Source organism: Balaenoptera musculus, chromosome 6 (genome assembly GCF_009873245.2).
Source record: "Balaenoptera musculus isolate JJ_BM4_2016_0621 chromosome 6, mBalMus1.pri.v3, whole genome shotgun sequence".
NCBI classification, from domain to species: Eukaryota; Metazoa; Chordata; class Mammalia; order Artiodactyla; family Balaenopteridae; genus Balaenoptera; species Balaenoptera musculus.
In genome coordinates this window covers 94,628,332-94,654,898 of record NC_045790.1, presented here as the reverse complement: position 1 = coordinate 94,654,898, position 26,567 = coordinate 94,628,332, and the positions used below count along the sequence as shown (strand labels likewise).

Genomic DNA, 26,567 nt, shown 5'->3' with positions numbered 1-26,567 from the left:
ATGGTTTATATACTGAGTTTTAAAGCTGTTGTAGGCAGAATTTTAAACAACAGGATCTAGTGGAGTGACCGACAATGTTGGGACCTGAAAGATGCAGGGGCTACTCCCAGCTCAGCCGACAACTGTCCTCCTACCCTCTGTGACCACAGCTTTCACAGTGGGTGTCTCAGTTTTTTACTCTAAAATAAGGGCAAGGGCTTTTCAAAGTTTGCCTAGCTATAAAACTCTAAGACTTACACCAACTTTTTGTTGATCGTTTCTTCAACGTTAGGGTTAGAAGTATACTTTACAAACCAGGAGGAATGAGCTTGTTTACTGGGTCAGGGTGCTAGGAGTGGGGCCCCTGGCAGGCCACAGCCAAACCCCTTCTAGAGTCTTTCTCCCCTGGGACTGGCTCTCCAGTTAAGAGCATTCTTCGCTCACGGGCTGGTGGTAAAACAGGCCTGGGGGTGCCTCTAAGCTTGGGAGGAGAGCCTGACCCCGGACAGTGTGTGGGATGACACGTAGTCTGTTTCTCTTTTAGATGTCCAGCAGCAAAGCCGTTCCTTTCTTTTCCTTGGATCTGCCTTTCCTCGCCATTGGGGTGGTAAGATCTCAAAGGCTGAGTTCAGGTTGTAAGCGCGGGCGAGAGGGGACTAAAGAACCACTGAGTCTTTTCTAAATGTTATAATGGGCCAGGGCTTCTCAAATCTGCTTGCACAGAACAAAGAGCAGTGCTCAGGCTCCACCCAGAATAATTAAACCAGACGCTGCAGGCAGGGCCCAGGCATCTGTTTTTTTTTTTTTTTTAAGTTCTACTGGTGATTCTAACATGCAACCAATACAGAAAAGCCTGACTTTAAGTCATACATCTCACCTGTAGCACAGGTAGAGGGAAGATTTCAAAATTAACACTACAGAATTCTTCAAATAATTCTGCTGTGAATGGTGGAAAATGTTAGATTATTTATAAAAATATAAAATAAAAGACAAGAAACAAAAACACATGATTGCTAATGTTTTGATTGTATTCAAATTTTTATTTTTTGAACAAAAAACTTAAGACAATGATTTTAAATAATAAACATGGTATATTCTAGACACCTGGTGTTCTTTTTTTAGACGGTTTATTAAATTTGGACTCCTACAGTTCTGCTGTGATGCTTTCTTCATCATTATAATAACATTTGATATTATTTCTTGCCATTTTATCATCGCTCTAAACTTGCTAAACAAAGAATCACTCTGTCTGCTTAAGTGAAGCTTCACTGGAAGGAAATACTCCACTACCACATTAAAAACACACATATACAGAAAAGTCATTTTTTATATTTACAAACACAAGAAGTCTGTCCAGCCATTTGGGTTTTGTTGTTACACTGCCCATACCGAGATCAGCAAAAAGCTAAGGAATAAGCAAGATTTCACTTCAGCAGTGCAAAGGATGGCATCAACCAAACTTCGTTAAACAAACAAACAAATTACAAACACGGTCAGCAAAATTCAGCTTGCCTGATACTGACTTAAAAAAATAAACAGAGTGGGTCACAACTAGACTGGTTTTCGCTATGCAACTTTCCTCAGGGAACAATACTACCCCCATTTCACGTAGAAAGGAATATGCATCAAAGCCTTTGTTCATGAAGAAAATGCCCTTCAAACAAATTCATCATAAGGCAAAAAAACAAAACAAAACAAAAAAATGAAAAAACTGAATGAAGCAGTTTGGCCCAGAGAAAGCTTGTATATACCGTATATACTCAGTATACACACATTTACAGATATACTGCAATTTAAACCATGTATATACTCATTAGACAATTAAATGAAATTGGCTCAGTGAAAAAGTGTTTTTTATAAATATGCAGTTATTGCTAATATGTGACACATTATGCTTTGACATGGAAATTGCAGTAACTTAAGAGTTTGAAGCTGCCATATTGCCAGTGTCAGCCCTGCAGCAGGCATTCATATGGACAACATGCCATCCAATCCTGAAGAGAGAGCAAAACGTCCACTACAAAAAAAAAAAAAAAATGAAAGGCTTATGCACTGTCCCTTACATTTCTGCCTATTCTTTTTTTTTTCTTTTAAACAAAAACAAGTCCAGCTCACCACAAGTTAAGCACAACCTGACAAGCAAGTTTAGCGGCATGATGGGGAGAGAAGAGTGAAATACAGCATGCATTTACAACCAGAACTTCTCTAGTCTATTTTGTCATACAAACTGGAATACAAAAATCCAATTTAAATAAGACTAGTAAACAGTAATAGTAAATTAAAAAACAAAACAAAACAAAACACACAAACACACAGTAGACTTAGTTGGATACTGATTAATTTTAAGAATAAAACTCATCCTGTCCCCTCTTAATACTCTACTGCAATTTATTTATTGATGGCTAGAATATTTATTTACTTAAAAAAGATATTAAATACCTGTATCATGAAATTACATTCTTTTTAACAATAAGACAGACCGTGTAAGAAAATAGCTCATGTGTGAAATGTGTCTGAAATGCATTTTTCCTCACAACTATCAAAACATCCATTCACACTAAAACAAACCCCCCCACCCCACCCCCTGCAAAAAGTTAAGGAAAGATGGGATGGGTCAGGTGAGGAGCAGGGAAGGAAAGACTTACCAGCACAGTGATTAACAATGGTTCAAGACAGAACCAACACGAGTTGGTCAAAAAGATGCCTTCAAGACATGGCTACAATTAAAAACCAAACTCAACCACTTTTGGTTCGTTGCGGTGAGACCGAAAAAATATTTCTCACAGATTCATATAAATACTAGACTCCAGCTCTTTTGTTATTATTATTTTTAAAGTTTTTCCATTTGTTTTTGCAAGGCCTAGCTACCATATTACAGTTTATATTTCCTCTGCAACGACTACAAGAGGTAGGCATAAAGCATGAAAAAGTTTCTCAGTTAGTACCTCACTGCAGGCAGTTCACTGCATTAATACCTTTCACTTTAGACATGAAAAGGGATTGCACCTTCTGCTCTTTTCGAGTCCCCCAAACAAAGCTGTTGCCATCCCATACATATTCTAAATGAGTGTACTCACCAATAAGAAACTTTCTCTACTGAAGGATACTGTCATAGTGTTTGTTGCAGAACATTCATATATATATAGATAGATTTATTTATGTATTTTTAAAAAGTAAACAAACAAACAACAACAAAAACCGAACCCAGGTTCCTAGAACCAATTCTCTTGATTCTCTACTTCCACAAAATAAAGTATAACCATTTGGCCAAGACTACAGATGTGGTTTTTTTTTTTTTCTTTCCTTTTCACAGATGCAAGTGCCATGCAAAATAAATTAGAGAACAGATACCAAAACATACATGTGATAAAACTACGGAAGGTAGATTTTTTAAAAGCATTTATATAAACATAATTTATAATCCTCTTTTTTTCCTTATGTACAGTCACAAAGCTGTGGTTAGACATCTAGGATTTCCTCGGCTGTGCCTCCACAGCGTAGTCTGTAGCGACCAGTTCTCCAGCTTATCGTTGGGTCCCATAATGCCGACAAAAAAATGTATATTGTCATGGATTCACGGATGAACCAAGCTACTGCATAATCAAGTTTTGAAAAACACAGTGTGCCACCCTAGGAATTAAAAAAATAAATTATGTACTGTCAGACTAAAGACACAGTTTAAAAAATGAGATTCTTCAATTTCACTCTTTTAAATACACTATACAAAGTCAAGTCTGCTTCTTAAGATAATTCAACTGTCATGCTATATTGGTTAAGGAAATGTTAATTAGGAAGAAAAGCAGCATTAAAATAACTGCTATCCTAACATATTCTTAGTTTGAAGACTTGTTGATTTGCTTAACATCATTCTTTTTTTTTTTTTTTTTTGGAGCCTTAATAAAAGTGATTGTATAACCAGCTGAAAGTTGAAAATCAAGTTCCATTTTGTGTCCACGTTCCATTAAGGAAAGTAATGCTTAAACCTGATTTTAACCTTCACTGGGAGGCTGAAGAATGGCTCAGATAGATTTTCTTCAACCTCTTCTAAATCAAAAGTGTTTTAGTTCCACCAAATGACTGCCAACTTTCCCAAGCCTATCCACGTACCTGGACACCCCTGAGTTGAATGTAGTCAAATATAAACCATGCCAGGCAATGACACATGAAAAATACCATAATATCCCATCTGAATACATGGTGGGCTGCCCATCCAATAATTAAACTGGCAACAAAGCACTCTGAAATTGGCTCACAAATTATTGTTGCAGGAAGCATGTTAATTCGCAATTTGGTCCACCTTAAACAAACAAGCAAAAAGGGATTTTCTTTAAACAACAGCCTGGTTACAAGACTAATCAATTTTTCTCAAAATGATCAGCATTTTATCCTGTTATATAAAAGCCTTTTATATAAACTTTAAAGACTATTTAATGAATCTCTTTTCTATTTTTATTTAGTATCTCAAAGAAAAAAGTCTATCAATTCATTTGTATGGCCTATACTCTGATGAATAAAGATCATAAAATTCAAAGGGTAGAAAGTTAGAAAATAGAGATTGGCATAAAAAAATTCAAAGTCTCAACATCTCTTTTTTGAAAGCTTTCAGTGTTACATAGGAAAGAAAATATATTTGGACGTTAAATTTATTTTAATAAGGAAGTTAACCTCTCTTTTCTGGAAATAAACAAAATCTGACTTTTAGTTTTTTTTTAAAAACGAAGTTAAAACCATGTAAAAATTACTCTCCCTTCCCCTTTTCTTTTAATAAAGTATAAAAAGAAGAAATCCAGCTGATTTACCTGATCATTCTGGATTGAAACTGAGAAATTGAATACGAGCCAGAGTTTTGCATTGCAACTTGAGTGGACATTGCAAACCTCCAACCTCTGAAAATTAAGACAATTATAAAATGAGCTATGATGATGAACACATGCAAGCATGACTGATTATGCATTTATTCATCCTTATAAAGAGTAAGAAGCATTATCTACAGTAGCCAAGATATGGAAGTACACACACACACACACACACACACACGCACTAGAATATTACTCAGTCATAAAAAAAGAATGAAATCCTGTTATTTGCAACAATGTGCATGGACCTAGAGGGTATTATGCTTAGTGAAATAAGTGAGACAGAGAAAGACAAATACTTAGTGAAATAAGTGAGACAGAGAAAGACAAGTAGTCTGTTATCACTTATATGTGGAATCTAAAAAATAAAACAAATGAATGACTAAACAAAAAAGAAAAGACTCACAGACTTAGAGAACTAGTGGTTACCAGTGGGGAGATAGAAGGAGCGAGGGGCAAGATAGGGGAAGAGGATGAAGAGATAGAAACTACCTTGTATAAAATAGGCAACAAGGATATATTGCACAGCGCAGGGAAATACAGCCATTATTTTGCTATAACTTTAAATGGGGTATAATCTATAAAAATACTGAATCACTATGTTGTATACCTAAAACTATATAATACTGTAAATCAACTATATTTTAATTAAAAAAAAAAAGTGAGCAACTGCCAGTGTTCAGGGTGAGCCTCGTCCCAGGATAGCACCCTACGTAGGGTATATCATACTTATACACATTTTAATCATTACAGAGGCCCATGATAGTACCACCTAAGAAATGGAAGGAACAACTCCTCAGTTCACAGTTTAATAAACTTAAAATACAGACATTCTGAAAGTACTAAATGGAGTGGTTCCTGTATTTAATAGTTCAGTCTCTGAACACTATTAATCAAAAAAAAAGGGGGGGGGCAGGGTGTGAAACCAAAAGTGGTATTCCGTATCTCATGAGAAACGCTATGAAACCATGGACCACATTAACACCATCAGGAGAGAAGTTTAAAAACATACTTCGATTTTTAAGATCGCATCTTTAGTAAATTATCAGACAAGGAAACGACCCCCTTTAAAAAAGCAAATGAGTGTCATTGTGTGATAGAGAATGTTATTAAGCCAATCATGTGAATCATTAGGTGGCTTCTTAGCAAAGTATCAAATAATCTACTGAGAAATTTCAAAATTTGAAATCATATTCTTTAAATTTTCACCTACTGGCTTATGACTGCACTGACATTTTTAATTCTTCTAAAACACATAAAAATTTACATCCATAATAATGAAAATTTATAATCACAGAGAAGCTTCAATTTAATAACTTCAAACCACGCAGTTTTTTTTTTTTAGGGTTTAAATGTATTTATTTTATTTTTAAATTGAAGTGTAGTATAACATTAATTTACAATGTTGTGTTAGTTTCAAGTGTACAGTAAAGTGATTCAGTGTGTATGTATCTGTATGCTATACAGTAGGTCCTTGTTGTTTACCTGTTTTATATAGTGTATATATGTTAACCCCAAACTCCTGAGTTATCTCCCCCCACCCCTCCTATCCTCGTTGGTAAACATAAGTTTGGTTTCTATGTCTGTGAATTTATTTCTGTTTTGTAAATAAGTTCATTTGTATCGTTTTTTTAGATTCCATCTATAAGTGATATTATATGATATTTGTCTTTCTCTGTCTGACTTACTTCACTTAACATAATCTCTAGGCCTAACCATGTTGCTGCAAATGACATTATTTCATTGTTTTTTATGACTGAGTAATATTCCATTGTATATTCAGACCACATCTTCTTTACCTATTCATCTGCTGATGTGCATTTATGTTGCTTCCATGTCTTGGCTATTGCAAATAGTGTTGCTATGAACATTGGGATGCATGTATCTTCAAATTAGAGTTTTCTCCAGGTATATACCCAGGAGTGGGATTGCAGGATCATATGGTAACTCTATTTTTAGTTTTTTTAAGGAAACTCTATACTGCTCTAGAAACCACATTAATTTGAAGAATGTAGAGAAATTAGAACATTTATTTGCTTCATTAGTATATAACTGAATAATTAATAGGAATTACATTCTAAAAGTATTAAACTATTCTGTATTCACTAGCAAAAAATAAAATAAAATAGCTCTTAATCCATGGGTTTAACAAACAGAATAAACCAACAGAAGTTAGGAACCAAAAATGTAACAGCCTAATTTAATTTAGTTTTCTTACCGGTCAGCTATTGCTTTGGCCATGAAGTAATCTTCAGCAATGTATTGAGCAAAAGCTATAAGCCCTCCTGCTTGATCTAACACATCCTTTCTCATTAAACAAGACATTCCCGTCACACATTTGAAACCAGTGACATTGGCAGAGATATAGGACCTTGGATGAGAGGTTCCAAAATACACCTGTCAAAACAAAGCCAAAAACATATGTATACAATTAGAATTTTATGTTAAAAGTATGATGTTTATAAATTCTTTTTCCTAATGAATTTAAGTATGATTGGGTGAATATTCTCTTATTCTTACATAAATTACCTGAATAAAAAGTGGTACAAAGTAATATTTACATATAGCAAGCAGTCAATAATTTCTTATTTGATTGACTACACTTGTTATTATCACCATTACAAAGAAGTATTTACTTCTAGGAGGGAAAAGTGTATTTTATTCTCAAATAAATACTGTCTTCTCTAAAACTCCAAGATTTAAAGATTTACTGAAGTAAAACTTAATTTGGATTTAAATCAGACAGGTAAAAAATATCACTCACTTCATATAAAATATTAATATTTAACGTATTGTTCTCAGAATGTTCATGTAGATATACACACATCTACATATATAGGTATACGTACGTACATGTATATGTGTATATGGATGCATGTGGCTACACACATGCGTACATTCATACACACAATACTTATAGGTACATCAACCAATAGGACAATCTTATTTCTTAATTCCTTTTCTTGTGTCAAATAGCTAGCTATTTCCTGCCGGAGTCACTGAGCTTCCCAACTTCCCCATTTTTCAATGTATTTTTCATAAATAGGGTGGATACTAATATTCTGTCTTCCATTTTACTGCCCTTTTCCTAGATGTGCTTTGAAGTCATGAGAAATGCAAACTACTTAATTAATGGTAGAATTAAATGGTCATCACCCAACTTATCAGATATAAAACCTATTTATTATTTACATCTTAGATATGCTGCCTTTTGTAATTAGTCATCTCTCTGTATCCTAGGGGAATTGGTTCCAAGAGCCCTGTACCAAAATCCACTGATGCTATTTGCGTATTACCTACACCTGTCAGATTACTTGTAATACCTAATACAATGTAAATGCTATGTAAACAGTTGCTGGCACAAGGCAAATTCACATTTTGCTTTTTGTAACTTTCTGGAATTTTTTTTTCCGAATATTTTTGACCTACGGTTGGTTGAAGCCACAGATGTAGAACCCACAGATATGGAGGGCATTCTCAATGGCAGAAGTCACATACATGGCGTAGAACAAGGTAATTCTCAGAAACAATTACATATGTGATTCTTGCTACCTAACCTATGTCCAGACTGGAATGAAGCCCTAGTATTTGTAGGATGGAAGTGAATCAAACTTCTAAAACCAGAAGCACACATCTTAATTCCTTAAGCAGTTATTAAGTGAGGTTTTAGGAATGAGGTGGGACTAGGTACTGTGTTGAAGGCTCCCAGGACTTCTTTACAGAGTGGAATAATTCCTTTGGCCTATCTCCATTCACTCTGTATGACAGAGTGACCTTTAGGGATTAAACCTTTAAACTAAGGGAGAGGGTATAATCTGGGAGATATCTATTATTGACATACAAATCAAGTTGGATATTTCCAAAACAAAAAACACAACATGGTGCATAAGAATAAAAAGTTTTTGATTTTAAAGTAACTACCCAGAGCCTCTTTTACTAACCAAAAACTGGTATTTAAGACTAATGATTTCTTACAGCGGGACAAATATACTCACAGGCAATATTAAGAAAGACCTCATGGTTCAAATTCCCAAAGGTTAAATACAAGTTTCTACAATGTACCTTTCACCCTCAGATGATTGCAATTCAAAAGAACATAAATGCAGATATGCTTAAAAGCAAGTTGGTATATTTAGAGACTGAAACTGTATATCCTTCCCTTATAACATTAAGTCTTCCCTCCTGAATGTTTAACAGTACAGGAATGGTTAAGTATAGGACATACATATGATAGACTATGATAAAGCCAATAAAAATTATACTTTTATAAAATAATATTAATGATATGGGGAAAAGTTTATGAAGTGACAAAAATAAGATATAAATTATTTTGAGTATTATCTCCACTTTGTTTTTTAGAAGGTACATAGGAAGAAAAAAAGAGAGTCCTAATGCTAAAAGAAAAACAAACAACCTTAATTTTTAAAAATAGAAACTTCCTCTAATGGTAGGGTTCTGGGAGTGGTTTGTGTTTTGATCTTTTTGCTTATTATATTTTTCCCCATAACTTATATTTTCCTACACATAAGTTTATATTTCTGTTAAAAGGTGAGGAGTAAAAATGGAAAACATAAAATAAGTTGCTCAGATAATTTTTAGAAGTCTGTTATAGCAGGAAATCAAATGGATTTTATAATGACTTGTATGAACAATTTTCCTTTTTTAATATATTTGAAATACTTCATGATACTTAAGCATTTCTTCACTAATGAAAACAGCTACTCTCAACTTGAGGATGCCAGAACTCAGCAGGTTAAAGCAGACTTAATACAGTTAACTTCAGGTAGCTCATCCCAACTCTCAGCATAGTCTCAAGCTTCTGGGAGATTAGGGATCTGATAACAAGAATATTATTTATAACCATTGCACTTACCTGTTCTAGCGTGGCGGCAAAGCCCTGTCTGTCTGCTACATATGGCAGCCCGTGAACCAGGCCTACTTTCTCTGTCATTTGGTTAACCATGTCCGTGAGTGTGTCTGGAATCACTAGGTTGCAAAAGAAAAAAGGTGCAGAGGGAGAGAGGAAACAATTTCCTTTTAGTAAAATGCCCACTAATGTAAAATATAATTTATGAGTTATTAAATTCTTAATAAATGTTTTTCTTTGTATGTGGGTCTAATAAAATGAATCTCAATCACCTTTCTGAGTAGAATACAAAATTTCAGAGAGGTTAACTTATGGTAGCTAATTTATTCTGGACACTTGCAGGCTGGTACATAACTAATATGTAACAGGGGCAGGATGTACCTTGAAAACGTTAACAGTCCGTTTCTGAACCTCCCAACTGGAATAACGGACAATACGTCCTAGTACAAAAGGTACAGGAGCAGAGGTCAAAGGGGCTCAGTGTTCACTATGACTCCTCCATTCCAACCATAGGGAATGAGCCTCCTCTTTCTGGGGGTATGAGATATTCTCTCTCAAAACTGCTAATTGGACTTGAATGAGAATATACTTGACAGAGACTGATACACTGAAAACATAGCAAATATATGATAGTAAATAATTTAAGATAGCAAATGTGAAAAACGAATGTAATCTGTGACCACGAATTGACAGATCTGTCATGATCTAATTAAGTAGGAGTGCCACACTTACTATTAATTTTCAAATTTGCACATTTCAAGCTGATAAAATTTAAATCATTTTCCCATTTTTAAATAGAAAAAAATCTCATATCATTTTATACGACTTCATTTTTATTTCCTTCAAGTATTTAAGAACTAAATCTACTGTATAAAAGTGTATTTGGACCTTAAATACAGGTAGTCTGGGTAGTGGTTCTCAGCTACTGCCCTGGAGGGGACATCTGGCAATGTCCAGAGACAGTTCTGGCTGTCACAACCAACAGCGGCTACTACTGCATCTAGTGGGTAGGGGCTAGAGATGTTGCTAACATCCTGCAGGACAGCCCTGACAACAAAGAATTACCCAGCCCAGAAGTGCTGAGGCTGAAAAACTTGAGGCAATTAGAATATAACAGAATATTACAGAACACCAAAATTATTGTAAGTATAAATGTTTAAAAATGCAAAAATACAAATTATAATGTCAGTATATTGATATTGAAATTATAATTTCAATATAATTGAAAACATTATTATTGAAATAATTCCTGATAAAATCAGCTAGGTAAAAAGCCATGAATGTATTCTAATAAATGTATGTAATTCTAGTAAAATACGCACCTATTAATTTCTGTCCCTTTGCATGAGACAGTACATTGCGCATGCCACAAACAGATTAAAGTAAAAGATGTCACATGAATAAGGGAAAACTTACACCTATGAAAAAGCTCATAGACTATATAACGGACCACGACTATTTTTTTTTTTTTTGGCTGCATTGGGTCTTTGTTGCGGCGCGCGGGCTTTTCTCTAGTTGCAGCGAGCGGGGGCTACTCCTTGAGGTGTGCAGGCCTCTTACTGTGGTGGCTTCTCCTGTTGCGGAGCACGGGCTCTAGGCGCGCGGGCTTCAGTAGTTGTGGCTCGCGGGCTCTAGAGCGCAGGCTCAGTAGTTGTGGCGCACGGGCTTAGTTGCTCTGCGGCTTGTGGGATCTTCCCGGGCCAGGGCTCGAACCCGTGTCTCCTGCATTGGCAGGCGGATTCTTAACCACTGCACCATCAGGGAAGGCCCGACTATTTTTTTTTTTTTAATAGTTGGAATTTTCAAAATGAAAACATTTTCACACATGTAACATTCTAGGTTAGTATAAAAAACATCAAAATCTTAGTAAGCATAACTTGACATATTACCACGAAATAATGATAAAATGAATTACTTTATTAGGCAAACAAATAGGATTGATAAATGTATTCTCAGACTGCTCTTGGCGTTTTATCATTGAATGAATAGTTCTGCAAAATAAATAAGAAAAACCTCACCTCTTATTCCACTATCACAAATCCATATAAGATCATACTTTGCAACTTCATATCCTGGCATTAAATTGTTAATTTTAGGATTAATGCCAACCTTTTTGCCACCTAAAAATTTTAAAGTACAGCAGTGAACAATTCATGCAATATTGGAAATATTTTCTATTATACATATACATAGTAGAGAGAAGTAAAAAGTACTTGCAGGTTTAATAATTTAAACAAACATACTTTAACATTATGTTTCTCTTGAGACACAGATGTAGAGAACAAACATATGGACACCAAGGGGGGAAAGTGGCGCAGGGTGGTGGTGGACACTGGTGGTGGGATGAATTGGGAGATTGGGATTGACATGTATACACCAATATGGATAACTAATAAGAACCTGCTGTATAAAAAACTAAATAAAATAAAATTCAAAAATTCAAAAAAAAAAAGAAAATAGTAGGTGAAACCATCATACATAAAAAAAAGCCAAAAAACCCATTATGTTTCCTATTATTCATAATAATATATTTAGAAAAAAATTGTTCATTCTCAAAAAGAAAATTACATCATTTATCTTTGAAAATTCATTAGTTTCAGTTTTCTAATTCTTAAGTGCTTGCATTAATAGTAAACATTAATCAATATTTAATAGCAAATATACCTCTAATGAGTCTTTAGAATAAGCCTGTAGGCTTTTGGAAAAATATTCTTTTTGCAATATTACAAAAATGAATTCTATCCCTCACTCCCAATTATAATCAATGAGATACAGAAAAGGCCATAGATTGAAAATATTAAAGAAACAAAAATAACAGACTCCCATGTCTGACTGACGAGTAAAACATAATTTGGGATAATTCTGTTAATCCTAGATATGAAAAAAAAACTTTGTCTTTATAACTTAAGTCTTCTCAAAAGGACAGAAACACCTTTCACTGTATCTAACAAACATGTGTAAAGTAAACATGCTAATAACTTAATGGGTGTCTAGCACCCTAATCTATAGTTTAATGCAAAGAAGATTACTGATATTTAATATATTAAAGCAAAAAGGTTATTGTAGAATTTGTTACTTACCTATAAACAATCTAGCATCAACATTTGGATATTTTCCAAGAAGCTTCTTACACACATCAATGGCTGGATCATCATGATCTTGGACACAGAGGAGTACTTCATACTAGTCAAAGAACACATTTTATGTAAATTAACCTCTTTTCCAAAGATAACCACTTATTATTAGCATTTACTGATAGATGAAAAAGCATTAAGAAAAACAAGCAATTGTACACACAAAGTTTAAAAGTTAAGAGAGTATTCATAATGGATGCAGACATTTAAAGGATTATCAAGTGTTGCTTTAACCGAAAACAGCTTCTCCAGAAGGGGCCTGTTTGCAAGCCAAAGAGAGAATGAAGAGATTGGCAGGGCCCACAGCTGAAGTCTTGCCATTGCCAGATAGGCATGGCCTAATGATTCAACTGGATTCTAAGCTTCTCCATGGCCTTCATCACTGAAGATTTACTAGATGCTCACAGGGTGCCTAGCAGTGTAAAAGCAACATAGAAAGCAACCAAAATGAACACACCCTTCGTTCCCTAGCTGCTTTGTCTCTGAACTTAATATCATTTCATCAAGGTGCTAAAAATTACATATTGAATACTACTATGATAAATTTAAAGAGGTTTCCCAAACTCTTCACAAGGACAAAGTGAGATTAGATGTTCTGTTGTATAATAATTTTCTGAAGTAAAATAGAATCTGATTTGATTAAAAATGTATCCTGAAAAGCACACTTAGCCTTTTAACTATAAAAACACCCAGGATTTTATTTTGCCCAGACCCATGTTTACTCTTTTTTTTTTTTTAATTTATTTATTTAATTTTTTTGGCTGCATTGGGTCTTCGTTGCTGTGTGCAGGATTTCTCTAGTTGTGGCCGGCTGGGGCTACTCTTTGTTGCGGTGCGCGGGCTTCTCATTGCGATGGCTTCTCTTGTTGCGGAGCATGGGCTCTAGGCCTGCTGGCTTCAGTAGTTGTGGCTCACGGGCTCTAGAGTGCAGGCTCAGTAGTTGTGGCGCTCGGGCTTAGTTGTTCCGCGGCACGTGGGATCTTCCTGGACCAGGGCTTGAACCTGTGTCCCCTGCATTGGCAGGTGGATTCTTAACCACTGCGCCACTGGGGAAGCCCTATGTTTACTCTCTGATTGTACACTAAGGAAGTCATTTCTTAGCACTTGGCTGGCTGTGTCAAAATTACCCTCAGACAATTTTTTTAAAAAGAGAATACTGGGCCCCACTCTTAAACTTCTGAATCAGAGCATCTGAGGGGATTCTGACATGTAACCAAGTTTATAAAATCTTGAGCTCTAAGATACCATTTAGTAAACTACTGAATTTTTCTGAAGTGTTTGCTTTCACACATACAGATGCTACTCTATTATTTTGTGGGCTATGTATTCTAAGCAGTAATTTTTTTCAAAAGTGGTGATAAATTCATGCTGACTCAATAGCAAATTTCCAACCAAACCTTCTTTCTAAGACAGATTGAACATTTTTAAGCAAAGGAGGAAGGTTAATTATGTCCATGAGAAAATAACAAAGCTATGTGTTCTAAAAAATACAAAAAGTTGAGGACGCAATTTTTTAGGTGTCTAACATACAGGGACTAAAGCTAAGGTAATGGGAAGGCCTGTTTGATTTACTTCCATTGATAAGCATACACAAGTAAAAAGTGGAAATAAAATGTGTACAGTGCCTTGAGCACAATAATTACTGTTCACCTAATATATTGATACATTATCTCAGCAAAAAGTGGCAGCATAGAATTTAGTGGTTGAGCACATAAGGACCAGGACTAAGGTAAATAAAGGAAGTTTAGCTAACAAGGTAAGATTTTTTTTTTCAAGTGAAAAAAAAGTTTTCTCAATAATTAAGTAGAGACCTGGATGGACCTAAGAGTCTATCATACAGAGTTAAGTAAGTCAGAAAGAGAAAAACAAATATCGTATATTAACGCATATGTGTGGACCCTAGAAAAATGGTACAGATGAACCTATCTGCAGGGCAGGAATAGAGATGCAGACGTAGAGAAGGGACGTGTGGACACAAGGTTGGGGGAGGATGAATTGGGAGATTGGGATTGATATATATACACTACCATGTGTAAAACAGATAGCTTGTGGGAAGCTGCTGTATAGCGCAGGGAGCTCAGCTTGGTGCTCTGTGAGTGGGATGGGTGGGATTGGGGGGGGTGGGAGGGAGGTCCAAGAGAGAGGGGATATATGTATACATACAGCTGATTCACTTTGTTGTAAAGCAACTATACCCCAATTAAAAAAAAAAAAGTAAAGGGGGAAAAGCAATGTATACTTTCCTCATACTTTCTACCTATAGTTATTACATACTCTATCCAATATCTACCTCTCACGATGACTGACCAAAATTGTCACCTTAGAGGTATTGAAATAATTAAGCAACTTTACAGCCACTGGTCTCCAGAGATCAGATAAAAATCTGAGAATGGGATGGGCACCATTCCTGCCACACCCTGAAACTTCTTCAAGGGTTGACTCTAAGTCCCATAAAAAGTCAGCCATCCTCCCAACCAAAATGTTTGCTTGAGCCAACAAGACGCAGACCTTAACGATGAAGATTAGAAAGGTTAAGTGACTTTCCAAAGGGTGTAAGTAACAATTAGCTTTCCTACTATAGTGAGTTGCTCAGTCAGGCTTGCTCTAAAGAGTTCATTGTTTTTCCGAACATAGCATAGTTTTATGCTTTTATAATTTATGCTGTTTTACAGGTGTAAGTAAATATAGTGAAAGAATATGTTTATAAGTAATACAATTCCATAAAATATTATTAAAAACCTACTCTTGGCTTTTTCCTCAGCAAGAGAAAACTCTGTAATATATAGTACTAGACATCTACTCAATGGGAAGAAAAAGGCTATACTAGGTTGTAGCAAAAACTTTTTCAGAAGTATATGGTGTTAGTATAAGTAAGGGAGGTATAGTTTACCTTTATCCAAATGCAAGATTTAAAGTTTTTGTTTTTATTGATTACACCTCTTAAACTTAATTTCAAATGAAAAACAAATACCTCCTGATTAGCCAGAGCGCAGATGAAACTCAATTCACTTTATCTAAAAAATGTTCAGACTCTTATTAAAGATATAACTTTCCCTTAGTTGTTTCTGATATTAAAAATTATACCAAATTGGAGGTAGTATTCCAAGTGTTTTCTAAAGTGTCAGATTTTAACCAAGAATCTTCATTTTTCAGCTAGAATCTCTATGTTTGATCAACATTTAATTTGCTAGGAATTTCTGTACTTAAATAGTTAAATCACTCTGACTACACTGCAATTGGTAAAACATAAGATATTAAGTTGGTTAAAAGTTTTCTTAGCTAACACAAAAATAATTTTTTAGATATTTTTATACTATCAAAAGAACTAGGCATAAATATGTGTTCAAAAATACAGCGTTTATTAAAAATATTATACTTTAAAAATATTTCAAGAAAACATTTATAAACCTGAAAGAGATATAAGGTATAGTAAATTCCACTATGAATGGGCACAGTAATGAATACATAAAATCTAGAAATAACCCCAGAGTATTTTAGATGAGGTTAGCCTCATCTTAGTAAGCTTGCTATACAAATAGCTAAACTGACTAATTTTCCCTTTTTGTTTTCAAACACTGAAATGACTAAAAGGCTAAGTACAAGAGAGGTACAGACAATCCGTAAACTGGTATTCGGTCCTTTGATATTTAAGAATTAAATATCTGAAACTGCAATAATTATAAATGCTACTTTGCTTTTATGAATAAATTTAGATACATAAATAATATTCAATTTAGATATATAAATAATATTAAAAAATCTCCTCACTGATTCAGCCCTGTAGATATTAGGAATGTAAACTCTACCATACTAAACCACATAAAATATCCTCTTAAAATAGAAAAAATTTTTCAACATATATTAATCGATTATATTGCATATCAAGTAGGAATATCTTGAATTATTTATAAATTACACACGTTTAAAAAAAATGTTATGATGATATTTGGATTACAGCAGAATATAATTTCTACAACAGGAAGGACTTAGACTCCAAATGTCTAGAACATTCTCTGGCACTGAGTAGATGATGAATAGATTTGTTACGTTAATACGTTTGTCCTAGGGTAATTTTGAGTGAAAGATAGATGCTTCCTTTGAGTGAAAGGAAGATGTTTTGTAAGAAAACTGCTCTGAATTCAAAGTTTTGATAAGTTATATCAAAAACTTACTTACTTTCAAGAACTAGGTAGTTTACATGATTTTTCAAATTTATTTGGTAAAACGCTAATCTTTCAGACGTAGTAGTTTTCTTACATGTATTGTGCCGATCTTTCAATAATTGAACCTATTTTCAATCTTTTAAAATTCTTTATTGTCATCAGTGACAATAAAGAATCCAAGTATGGCACTGGACTTATAACATTTTAAACCCATTCTATATTTGCAAAAAAGAAAAGAAAGTCGCAATTACCATAACCTCACTCTGTTAATAACTCTACTCATTCATTTTAAAATTCTTCATATGCCCAGAATTTACTAAAGTAAAGCCATCAAGACACTTTAGATGCAGATTACTGAATCCTCCTACTATGGCTGAATTTCTGCCTAAATGCCTTCTTCTATGCTGATGCCAAATGAGTACTCGATTTTGTGAAAAATGAATTGCATTCATTTTCTTTATTCTTATATTTTTTCCAAGAATTTTTTTTCCCCAAGGAATAAATATCAATATAAGGTGGATTTACAAGATATTTAAAGCATGGATATCTTTCAGGGCACTTAGTATAATAACAGTCTCACCAAAATTTAAACCTAGAAATTCAGAACAAGTGTCAGTAATAAATCTTCTTGCACATGTCTAAAATTAAACGAAATTTTAGAATTTCAATATGTTATATACATATTTCCAAATGGCCTCTAAGGTTCCAAATCAAATAACAGAGGGAAAGAGTTACATCCAGAACAAAAACGTTTCCATACTTTTATAAAACAATGTTCACATTTGACAAATGGAGAATATTAAAGTGCGCTGGGCCTAGCAGTTACACAAATGTTCATTTCATGACTACATGCCTCCTTGATGACACAAACAACTCATGTTCACACTCAGATTTGTGCGATTTCAGTGGTTTAACTTCAGTCTCCTATAGAATTGCCATTGCGTTTTGTCTTTTAAAAAGCAAATACAGTGTGGTGAGATCAACATTTCCTTTTAGATTGCAGGTACTTTGCACTTTTGCTCTGCTTTCTAAATGTTCTTTTTACGCAGCTAACAATTCTTTTGTAATTAGAAAATAAAATTATGAATTAAAAAAGAATGAAAACAATCTCTTGCATATAATGTTATTCATTTTTGTAATGTGTCAAACAGCTTTCTCCTCAACCAAATAAATGTCTTAATGACATAACTTAAGTGGAAAAAGAACTAAGTGAAAAACTAGAGCTCTGGAGATAATTCCAAACTGTATAAAAAAAAAACTTCATTCAGAAGAAGAAATCAATTATTGATTCATCCCAAATGTTCATAGTTAATGGATACATATGTTCCTGGGGCTATTTTAAGAAACTCTTTAAACTCACACTAACTTCCAAAACCATTTTAAATTCCAGGACTATTATCTCACAAGAGCAGCAACATAAAAATTCCATAACTAAGTTTTAAGAGTGGTTGAATAGGGAAAGGGGAAAGGGTTGCATGATGGTTAAAAAATTGAAATTTGTGAGATTAAGTTTCACAAGGATAAATGCATATGGTTCCACACTATGCTCTGAAATTTATTCATAATCAATGAAAATATTCTTTCATTCATAAAAATAAATTCTCCTTTGCATTTACTTATATAAGGTGAGGCTTGAAAAACTTCCATTTTTCTTATTGCAAAGCTTATTTTACAATTAATTTTGTTTGTCTCATCCTCCCTGAATTATCAAAGGCCACTTTTTGCATTTTTAGTTTGAAAAAAAAAAATCAAGTACCAATCTTCTTATTTCTTCTAATTATATATTTAATTTATTGAACAGATAATGCATGCATATGATTCAGATCTCTAAAATTATTAAATATATGTACACACACAAACTAGAAGAAATACATAATTTTCTGCTTCAAATTAGCTTCAAATGCCTAGACTCCAAAACTCCAAAAGCAATAATATAGCAACACTAAAAAATAACTGAATGATACTCATGTCTACATACTGAATAAGAGCTGAATTAAGGCTACCACGTCTGTGTCTTCTTCTTCTTAAAAGAAAAGAAATAACAGCGTGAAAACCAGTCACCATGAGAAATGTGGTGTGTAGATGTCATCTTCTTTCTCACTACTTGGGTGACATTGTTCTAAAGAAATAGGAAGGAAAGAGTCTCCGACTGGCAAAAACTATGGAAAAACTGAGGCAATGACGGTAAAAACTGAGGAAAGTGAGTAGAGACCACAGAGGGAAAATTAAACTGGACTGAAAATCAAGCAGGTAGAAATTTAGACATATTTTCACAAGTAATCTACCACTGCCAGAACATGCTTTTAAAAGCAGCGTCTCAAATAGGCAATTGAAAAAGCTGCCATAAAACTAAATACAAAAATTAAGAAATATTAAGTTTTCCTAAGAAACTAAAGGGAAGAAATAAAAAGAATACTCCCATCTCAAGAAAACTGAAGTCTCCAAGGAAGGAAGTACATTGAGTTTATAGATAAACAGATTATATAGATAAAAGATATAAGCAATACAATTAGGTATTAAAACCCAGAAAAATCAAGAAATCAAAAATCAGGTGTTTTTTTTTTAACATCTTTATTGCAGTATAATTGCTTTACAATGGTGTGTTAGTTTCTGCTGTATAACAAAGTGAATCAGCTATACATATACATACATCCCCATAGCTCCTCCCTCTTGCGTCTCCCTCCCACTCTCCCTTATCCCACCCCTCTAGGTGGTCGCAAAGCACCGAGCTGATCTCCCTGTGAAAAATCAGATATTGATGAAGCTCCACCTTACCACTAATTCTAACCCCAAAAGTCAGATTCTCAAGGGGATTTATCATTAGTTCTAGCTGTCCTGCATCCCATTTCTGACCACTGAATATTGCTTTCTCGCTTTCACTGCGACTCTCATGGAATAAGATTTTCATACTCAAACTACCGGGCACTTAACACTGTCTGCGTTCCAGGAGCTTTATTCAGGGATTTCTAATTCAGGTTGACATATAGGTAGTTAGAAAAGGAATTTATACCCCTTCCTCAACCCCGTTTCTGTCCTGTGATGACAACCACAACCACAACAACTACTACTACTACTACTACTACTACTACTACTACTACTACTACTACCACTACTACTACTACTACTACTACTACTACTACTACTACTACTACTAGAGCATAAATATGATGAAGCCAACACCATCATGCATTTTTAATACCTTCACCTGATACAGTGTCAAAATTTCTCTCTAAGTGTTTATTATAAGAAAAAAAAAGTATGGTCTAGCCCGCCCATTCCTATGAGTACAACACTGTACTTACCTTGGGATAATCCAATTCAAAGAATGTTTCCAAGTTGTTGATTAGGTTAGGATCTACTCCTTTCAGTGGTTTCAGAAGAGACACCCCTGGGAGCTTGCTATATGGTTGTTTGTCTGTTGCCTTCTTGTTTAGGTGTAATCGGCTAAAAAGCGAATGATACATATATTAACATACATTTCTGGAGAACATATTAGGGCCAAATCTATATAAAGTATGTATCAAGCTACCAATAAATTACTGAATTTTTTTTTAATTGGCATCTTTCGAAAGGGATATCTGAAAATGAAAGAAAGTAGAACCAGGTAAGCTTCCAGTTGCGGAAAACCAGAACTAAGCAGGGTGAATGTTCCAGTGAAGGCTGAAGCTTAAGACTGTTGTTTACCACTGTACTCTCAGAACCCAGAACAGTGCTAGGCCTGGAGCAGGCATTCAATAAATACCGGCTGAAGAAATACATGAGAGTGTTAGCCCACACATTAACTGCCCTTCCTCCCAAATCGCCATCAAGGTGGCCAAAGAACTATAAACATAGCAGGGAAAAAAAAACCCTATTTGCACCAGAAAAATATGGAAGAGTAACCAGAATTTGAGAAATTTCTATTAACAAACAGTCCACACAACCACTGATTGAAAGAACTACCAAGAACTACCTGCATGGCAAGCAAGAAAATGGGATAACTATCAGAACTCCCAATGTTCACAATCTCAGAATGGCAGGGATGGAATAGAGGGAAATTGAAGGTAAGAAAAAAAATCTCAGTGATCACAGAAATGCCTATTAAGGACACTAGAAGATATACCAGTGCCACCAAATCACAGATAAGTTGGCCAAGGTTCTCAGAGCTGCTCCATCCTATGGGGGACGTAGCACAGGGCTCCCAATGGGGAGAGCCATGCCAATTAGAGAAGACAGAATGTGCTCCAGTTCATGTCAGGTTGTCACAATAAAGAGAGGAGATGCCCTTCAGCAGAGTGCTGAAGTTTCTAAAGGAAGTCACCAAAGGCGTCTTCCCTCCTTCTCATAAGCAGGTCTCCAAGCACTCAACAGTAATTAGAGGCTGGGACAATCACGGGGCCAACTGTAGGATATTTTAAGACACATTCTTCCACATTTTAACATCTCTGAAATCAATGGCATCTTATAGTTGCTGGCAGCCAGATGGCGGCCCGGACTTAATAGCAGGAAAACCAACCCTTCTAGAAGATCAAGAAAATGCCAGTATCAATGCATAGTGAAATATACTATTCATCTATGAATGATTTCTGGAAGTATACCAGTACCATCATCCACAGAAGTTAGCCCCAGGCTCACTCCCCTAATTAAGGCAGGGGTGTGCTGCAGCAAACATCTCATGTTTCAGATAAGGCCATAAGCAGGGGTCCCCAACCCCCGGTCAGAGGCCTGTTAGGAACCGGGCCATACAGCAGGAGGTGAGCGGCGGGAGAGTGAGGGAAGCTTCATCTGCAGCTCCCCATGGCTCGCATTACCGCCTGAACCATCCCCTCCCCCCACCACCATCCATGGAATAATTGTCTTCCACGGGTCCCTGATGCCAAAAAGGTTGGGGACCGCTGCCATAATGCATCTTTACGGAAAGAAAAGCAGGTTACTACCTACAATGGAAAAAAATTTAAACCAACAAAAAATTTAAAGAACAGCGTGGCCTCAATTTTTCATCCGTAACATCAAACGCCAGAAAATAATGAGCACCATCTACAGCAGTGCTGTTCAGTGTGGCAGTGGTCCACAAGTTGCTTTTTACTGGCCAATGATGAAAAGAAATGGAGAGAAAGCATTTAGAAACTTTTATAGCAGCTTGACATTGCCATGCCATCCAAGCATATGATTAGTCATTTATTTTCACTGTAGTTTTACCAAAGTATCAATCCATGACAGATTGGAAAACTTTTAAAGAACTGATCCTTTGCCACAGATAGTTTGGAAAATATTGATCTACAGGGTTCATCTAGAGGGCTGGAAAGAGGTAAAACCATGATCTAAAATTTATATAACCACAAATATGACCACTATTCCATTTCTAACAAAATAGTAGACTAGATGTCTCGAGAAACCCACCCAGTACAGAACATCTAGACTGCCAGAAGGAAAAGTTTATGTTATATATTTAATTGGTTGGTTGAAACATTTATGTATCCACATGGTTCAAATCACTAAAAATATTAAGAGGTTCATATAAAGAAGTCTCCCTGTCACTCCTGTCCCCCATCTGTCTTGCTGCCATCACCACCTCCTCAGCATTATTAGTTTCTTACTTATCTTTCCAGAGATTTTAAAAAATGCATATTCAAGCCAAAACATACACACGTGAAATTCTTACATAATATTTATAATTTTCTCTCCTCCTTCTTAATACAAGCACACTAAAAGCATGTTTTTAAATATATGACTAAACTGTTAGAAATAAAAGGAAAGTGTCCCAAGTCAGAAATGAGGAGAAACTCCTGAGTGAGTAGTGCTGGAGACAATACTTGCACTGGGACCATCTGTTGGTCCCTAGTGACCTAGAGATGGTGACAAGCCTGAGACAGGAATGATAGTACATCTGTCTGAAGAACCTTGAATAAATATGGAATCTCTTACAGGCAAAGTAGAAAACTTCTGGACCACAGAGGGAAGATGGGGATGCTGCCTATCTTGGATTCAGTCCGAAGCAAAATGGAACAAAAGCAAAAAGGCTCCCTGGAGAACACCTAACCACGTGGGTTTACGGAACCCAGAACGCAAACTATAGGTGTTGCTTGAACAAAACCTAAGAGATGGAACGAGAGAGACCATCATATGTGACCACGAATATATGAAAAGAACTACACAACGTCTAGAAATGAAAATGGCGGTCACTGACATCAGAAACTCAATAGACAGGTCATAGAGAAGTTGCATACACACAGTTCAAAAGACAACTGGAGAACTGGAATCTAGATTTGAAGAAATTATCCAGAATGCAGCACAGAGAGAATGAGAGGCAACGACACTGAAATCATGAAAGGGTTTGAGACATGGAGGCTAGAATAAGAAGTCTAAAATCATAGTAATTTTTATCTATTGGTCCCATTATATGCTCATTAAGTGCTATTAAATTGTAACAAAACATGCATGTGAGGTGATGACCAATTATGGAAAAACCTAGCCCACTAACACACTGCATTTGGCGAGGCTTTAGATGAAAAACAAGGTTAATTTAAACTGTGCTAAACAGTGTAGCGTTGATCCTGTTTTTCCCTTCTTCCCTTTGTCTTCATTAAGACATTTTACTTTAAATGCTAATATAGATATACCTCCTATTCTTTCATATCAAGAATGCAGCATTTTACCAAAGATAGGCTGACCTGCCAAACAACAATGAAGCCCTCTCCAGGTTTACAGTGAAGTGAATTGATGATAAGTACTATATCTGAAATTTCTACTCAAAATCATTATAAGCGCAACTATATCACAGGACCTTTAAAAAAATTCTCATTTGTGCCTCCTCCCAATATCTGTCTATCTATGTATCTAGTCCTCTCCCTCCCTTTCCCACCCCCCGCCTCTCTAACATACAAACACACACACAATTTTCCCTCCACACCCCAAGGGGTCATCTTACAGTTTGCCCCCTAGCATACAAGTATCCTACTTTGGAGAGTATTGTTTTGACTTATGTAATACAACTGACATAACCCCTTGCTACAAATTACTTGAAATGCTTATCAAAAAAAAAAAAAGAATATCCATTATGTCAACACGTGCACACACACACGCAATCACATAACACTCTGCTGTGCACACAGTGGTGTTCCATGACTACTCAGCGTTCCCTTATTGAACAAATCTATTTTGAGCCCAAACGTACACTAGGCATTATCCTATGCACTGGTGATACCATGATGAACAGACGGACTCCATACTGTCAAGGAGCTGTGGTTTAACGGGGGAGGGGCCCGCATACAGAAGCTCTTCTCCTTATAAAACTCCTACAGAGGCCAACAGAGCCACGCTCTAGAGCAAGAATACCTACCTGAACTCTGCCTGCCACACACAGAAATGATGCCGATGGGTACCTTGGCCATGGCCAGTGTGTTGTAAACTAATTTGTAGTTTTCAAATTATGAACAACAGCCCATTTGCCTGGAGTCTCAAAAGTGGCCTGAATGGTGAAGTCCCCCAAGTGGGCCAGTTTCATGAGTGTCTCTGACAGGGTCTTGCAAGGTTTCCTGGTTTCAAAGCAGTTTTTATTTAAGTATCTCAGGTCAGGGTTTCTGCATTACCTAGGTGGCATGAACGTGAGCTTACTGCCCTGACACCTTGCACAGGATTTCCTCTGGGTGCCCGTTTCCGCCCTTAGCTTGATCAGGTAACTTGCTTTCTTGCAGGATCCAGGGTACAGCACTTTCTCAGTTTCAGCTGCTATACCGGGAATCCACTTCTACCTTCCCATCGTGCATCTGGCTTGAAGCCTTGACCTTTTTGTAGGGGAGCCAGGGAGTACTTTTTCTTGATATGTAACACATATAGTAAAGTCACATGTAAGTACACAGCTCAATGAATTTTCTCAAAGTGAAACACTCATGGAACCAGTACCCAGCTCAAGAAACAGAGTCTTACCAGAACCCCAGAAGCTCATGAATGTGCCCTTCTACTAACTACCCTCTCCTCAAGGTAACCACATCCTGACTGCAAACACCATAGACTAATTTTGCTGGTTTAAAAATTTATCTAAATGGAACCCCATAGGACATACTCTTTTGTGTCTGGCTCCTTTTACTTTACACCATGTTTGTGACCGTCCTTGTTGGTACAGTTATTATAGTTCATTCAGTCTCACAGCTGCATAGTATTCCTTGTATACCACACTTTATCTACTTTCTGGTGATGGACTTCTGGGTTGTTTCCAGCTTTGGGTTATTACAAATAGTCTGCGACTTTGTCTCTCACTTTACGTAAGTATAAAAACCCCTGGCTTCCCCTCGCTCACGCCTCAGGACTTCAACTTTTGGACAATATGAAGAAGCAGGAACTGGATTTACTCTCCCACCTGAAACAAACAAACAAAAAAAGCAGACAAACAATAGGAAATGGTTTTTAAGATACTGAATATCAGGTAAAGAAGTGATTCCTAAGACATGAAAAACGAATGAGGCGAGTCCTCCAACTGCCTCAGCTTACTGCTCTGAGACAATTTCCAGGCCAGGAGACTCCTGTTTTTTTTTTAAACGTTTAGTAGACAAAACGCCCACAGGCAGAAATCACAACTTACTGGACCATTCCAGCGCCTCAGAATCTGCATTTTCACAAACATCTCAAATGATTCTGATGCAGCCTAGCAGTGAACCACACTTGAAGACACACTACAGTAGGCTGTCAAGTCTCTAGGGTCCAACACAACAATGATACATAGTATGTTCACAATTTTAAAAAATGTTAAATAAATGAAGAGTAAAAAATGGTTGGCTAAATAGAGCTGGAAGGTATGGTTAGTCTAGAGATGAAAACATGGGAGTCGCCCACAGTTTGGTAAATACATAATCTCTCCCAGGTGGAGAATGCCATTAGCAGGTGGCCACAAATCAATATACTAATATTACAGAACCAGTAATGCATGAGGGAGATCAAGAGTGAGTGACCAGGAGAGTAGAAAGAGAGCCAGGAAGAAAGTGAAGTCACAGAAGGGTTTATTTGGCTGGGCTGTTTTCTTTTTGAAAGGGTTCAAGAAAGAAAAACATTGAATGCTGTCAAGGGCACAAGATAAGAACTGAAATGTCCACTGGATTGAAAAGTCCACATAACTGAAATGTCCACTAGAATGTGTGAACACTGGTGACCTCAGGGTACTCTGGGCAAGGGGCAGATAGATAAAAATGGTTAAGAAGCAAATGAATGAGAGGTGAGCTGTGACAACAGTGAATAAACACTAGTTTCTCCTGAAACCTGACAGTGAAAAAGAGCCGAAGAGTAACTAGATGGAGAAGCGTTTTTCAGATTAATTTTTAATTATTTTTAGTTTTTAATCCTTGAGTATATATGGTCAGGGGAAAGAGCTAGTCAAAAGGTAAATAGAGAAAAAATAAAAATAATTAATGGCATGATAGGATCCACAGTGTGAAGTAGGAGTGAAGGTAATGTGACAAGAATGAAGGTAAAATGGTGAAGATTTAGAAGAGGTGCTGCCAGTCATGGGTGTCAGAGCTAAAAACAGAAACAAAGTATTGCCAGACACCAGCGTAGGCTTAGCTGAGATTCGAGACCATGAATGTGTAGTAAGTAGTAC

General features: G+C 35.9%; 1 protein-coding gene across 3 annotated transcripts in view; it reads right to left on the bottom strand.

Annotated features, from left to right (window-relative positions):
• Positions 1 to 3,235: 3,235 nt before the first annotated feature.
• UGCG (UDP-glucose ceramide glucosyltransferase) overlaps positions 3,236 to 26,567 on the bottom strand; it is a 36,370-nt gene continuing 13,038 nt past the window's right edge. The window contains exons 2-9 of one of the 3 annotated variants that reach the window (XM_036855935.1): positions 20,302 to 20,443; positions 12,783 to 12,885; positions 11,721 to 11,822; positions 9,709 to 9,821; positions 7,054 to 7,232; positions 4,779 to 4,865; positions 4,087 to 4,276; positions 3,236 to 3,609 (exon numbers count right to left, since the gene is read on the bottom strand). In XM_036855935.1, the coding sequence (XP_036711830.1) occupies positions 3,439 to 3,609; positions 4,087 to 4,276; positions 4,779 to 4,865; positions 7,054 to 7,232; positions 9,709 to 9,821; positions 11,721 to 11,822; positions 12,783 to 12,885; positions 20,302 to 20,443 (1,087 nt within the window). In that variant the 3' untranslated portion in view covers positions 3,236 to 3,438. The remainder of the gene's footprint in view (positions 3,610 to 4,086; positions 4,277 to 4,778; positions 4,866 to 7,053; positions 7,233 to 9,708; positions 9,822 to 11,720; positions 11,823 to 12,782; positions 12,886 to 20,301; positions 20,444 to 26,567) is intronic. The other 2 variants (XM_036855936.1, XM_036855937.1) reach the window with 2 other exon arrangements.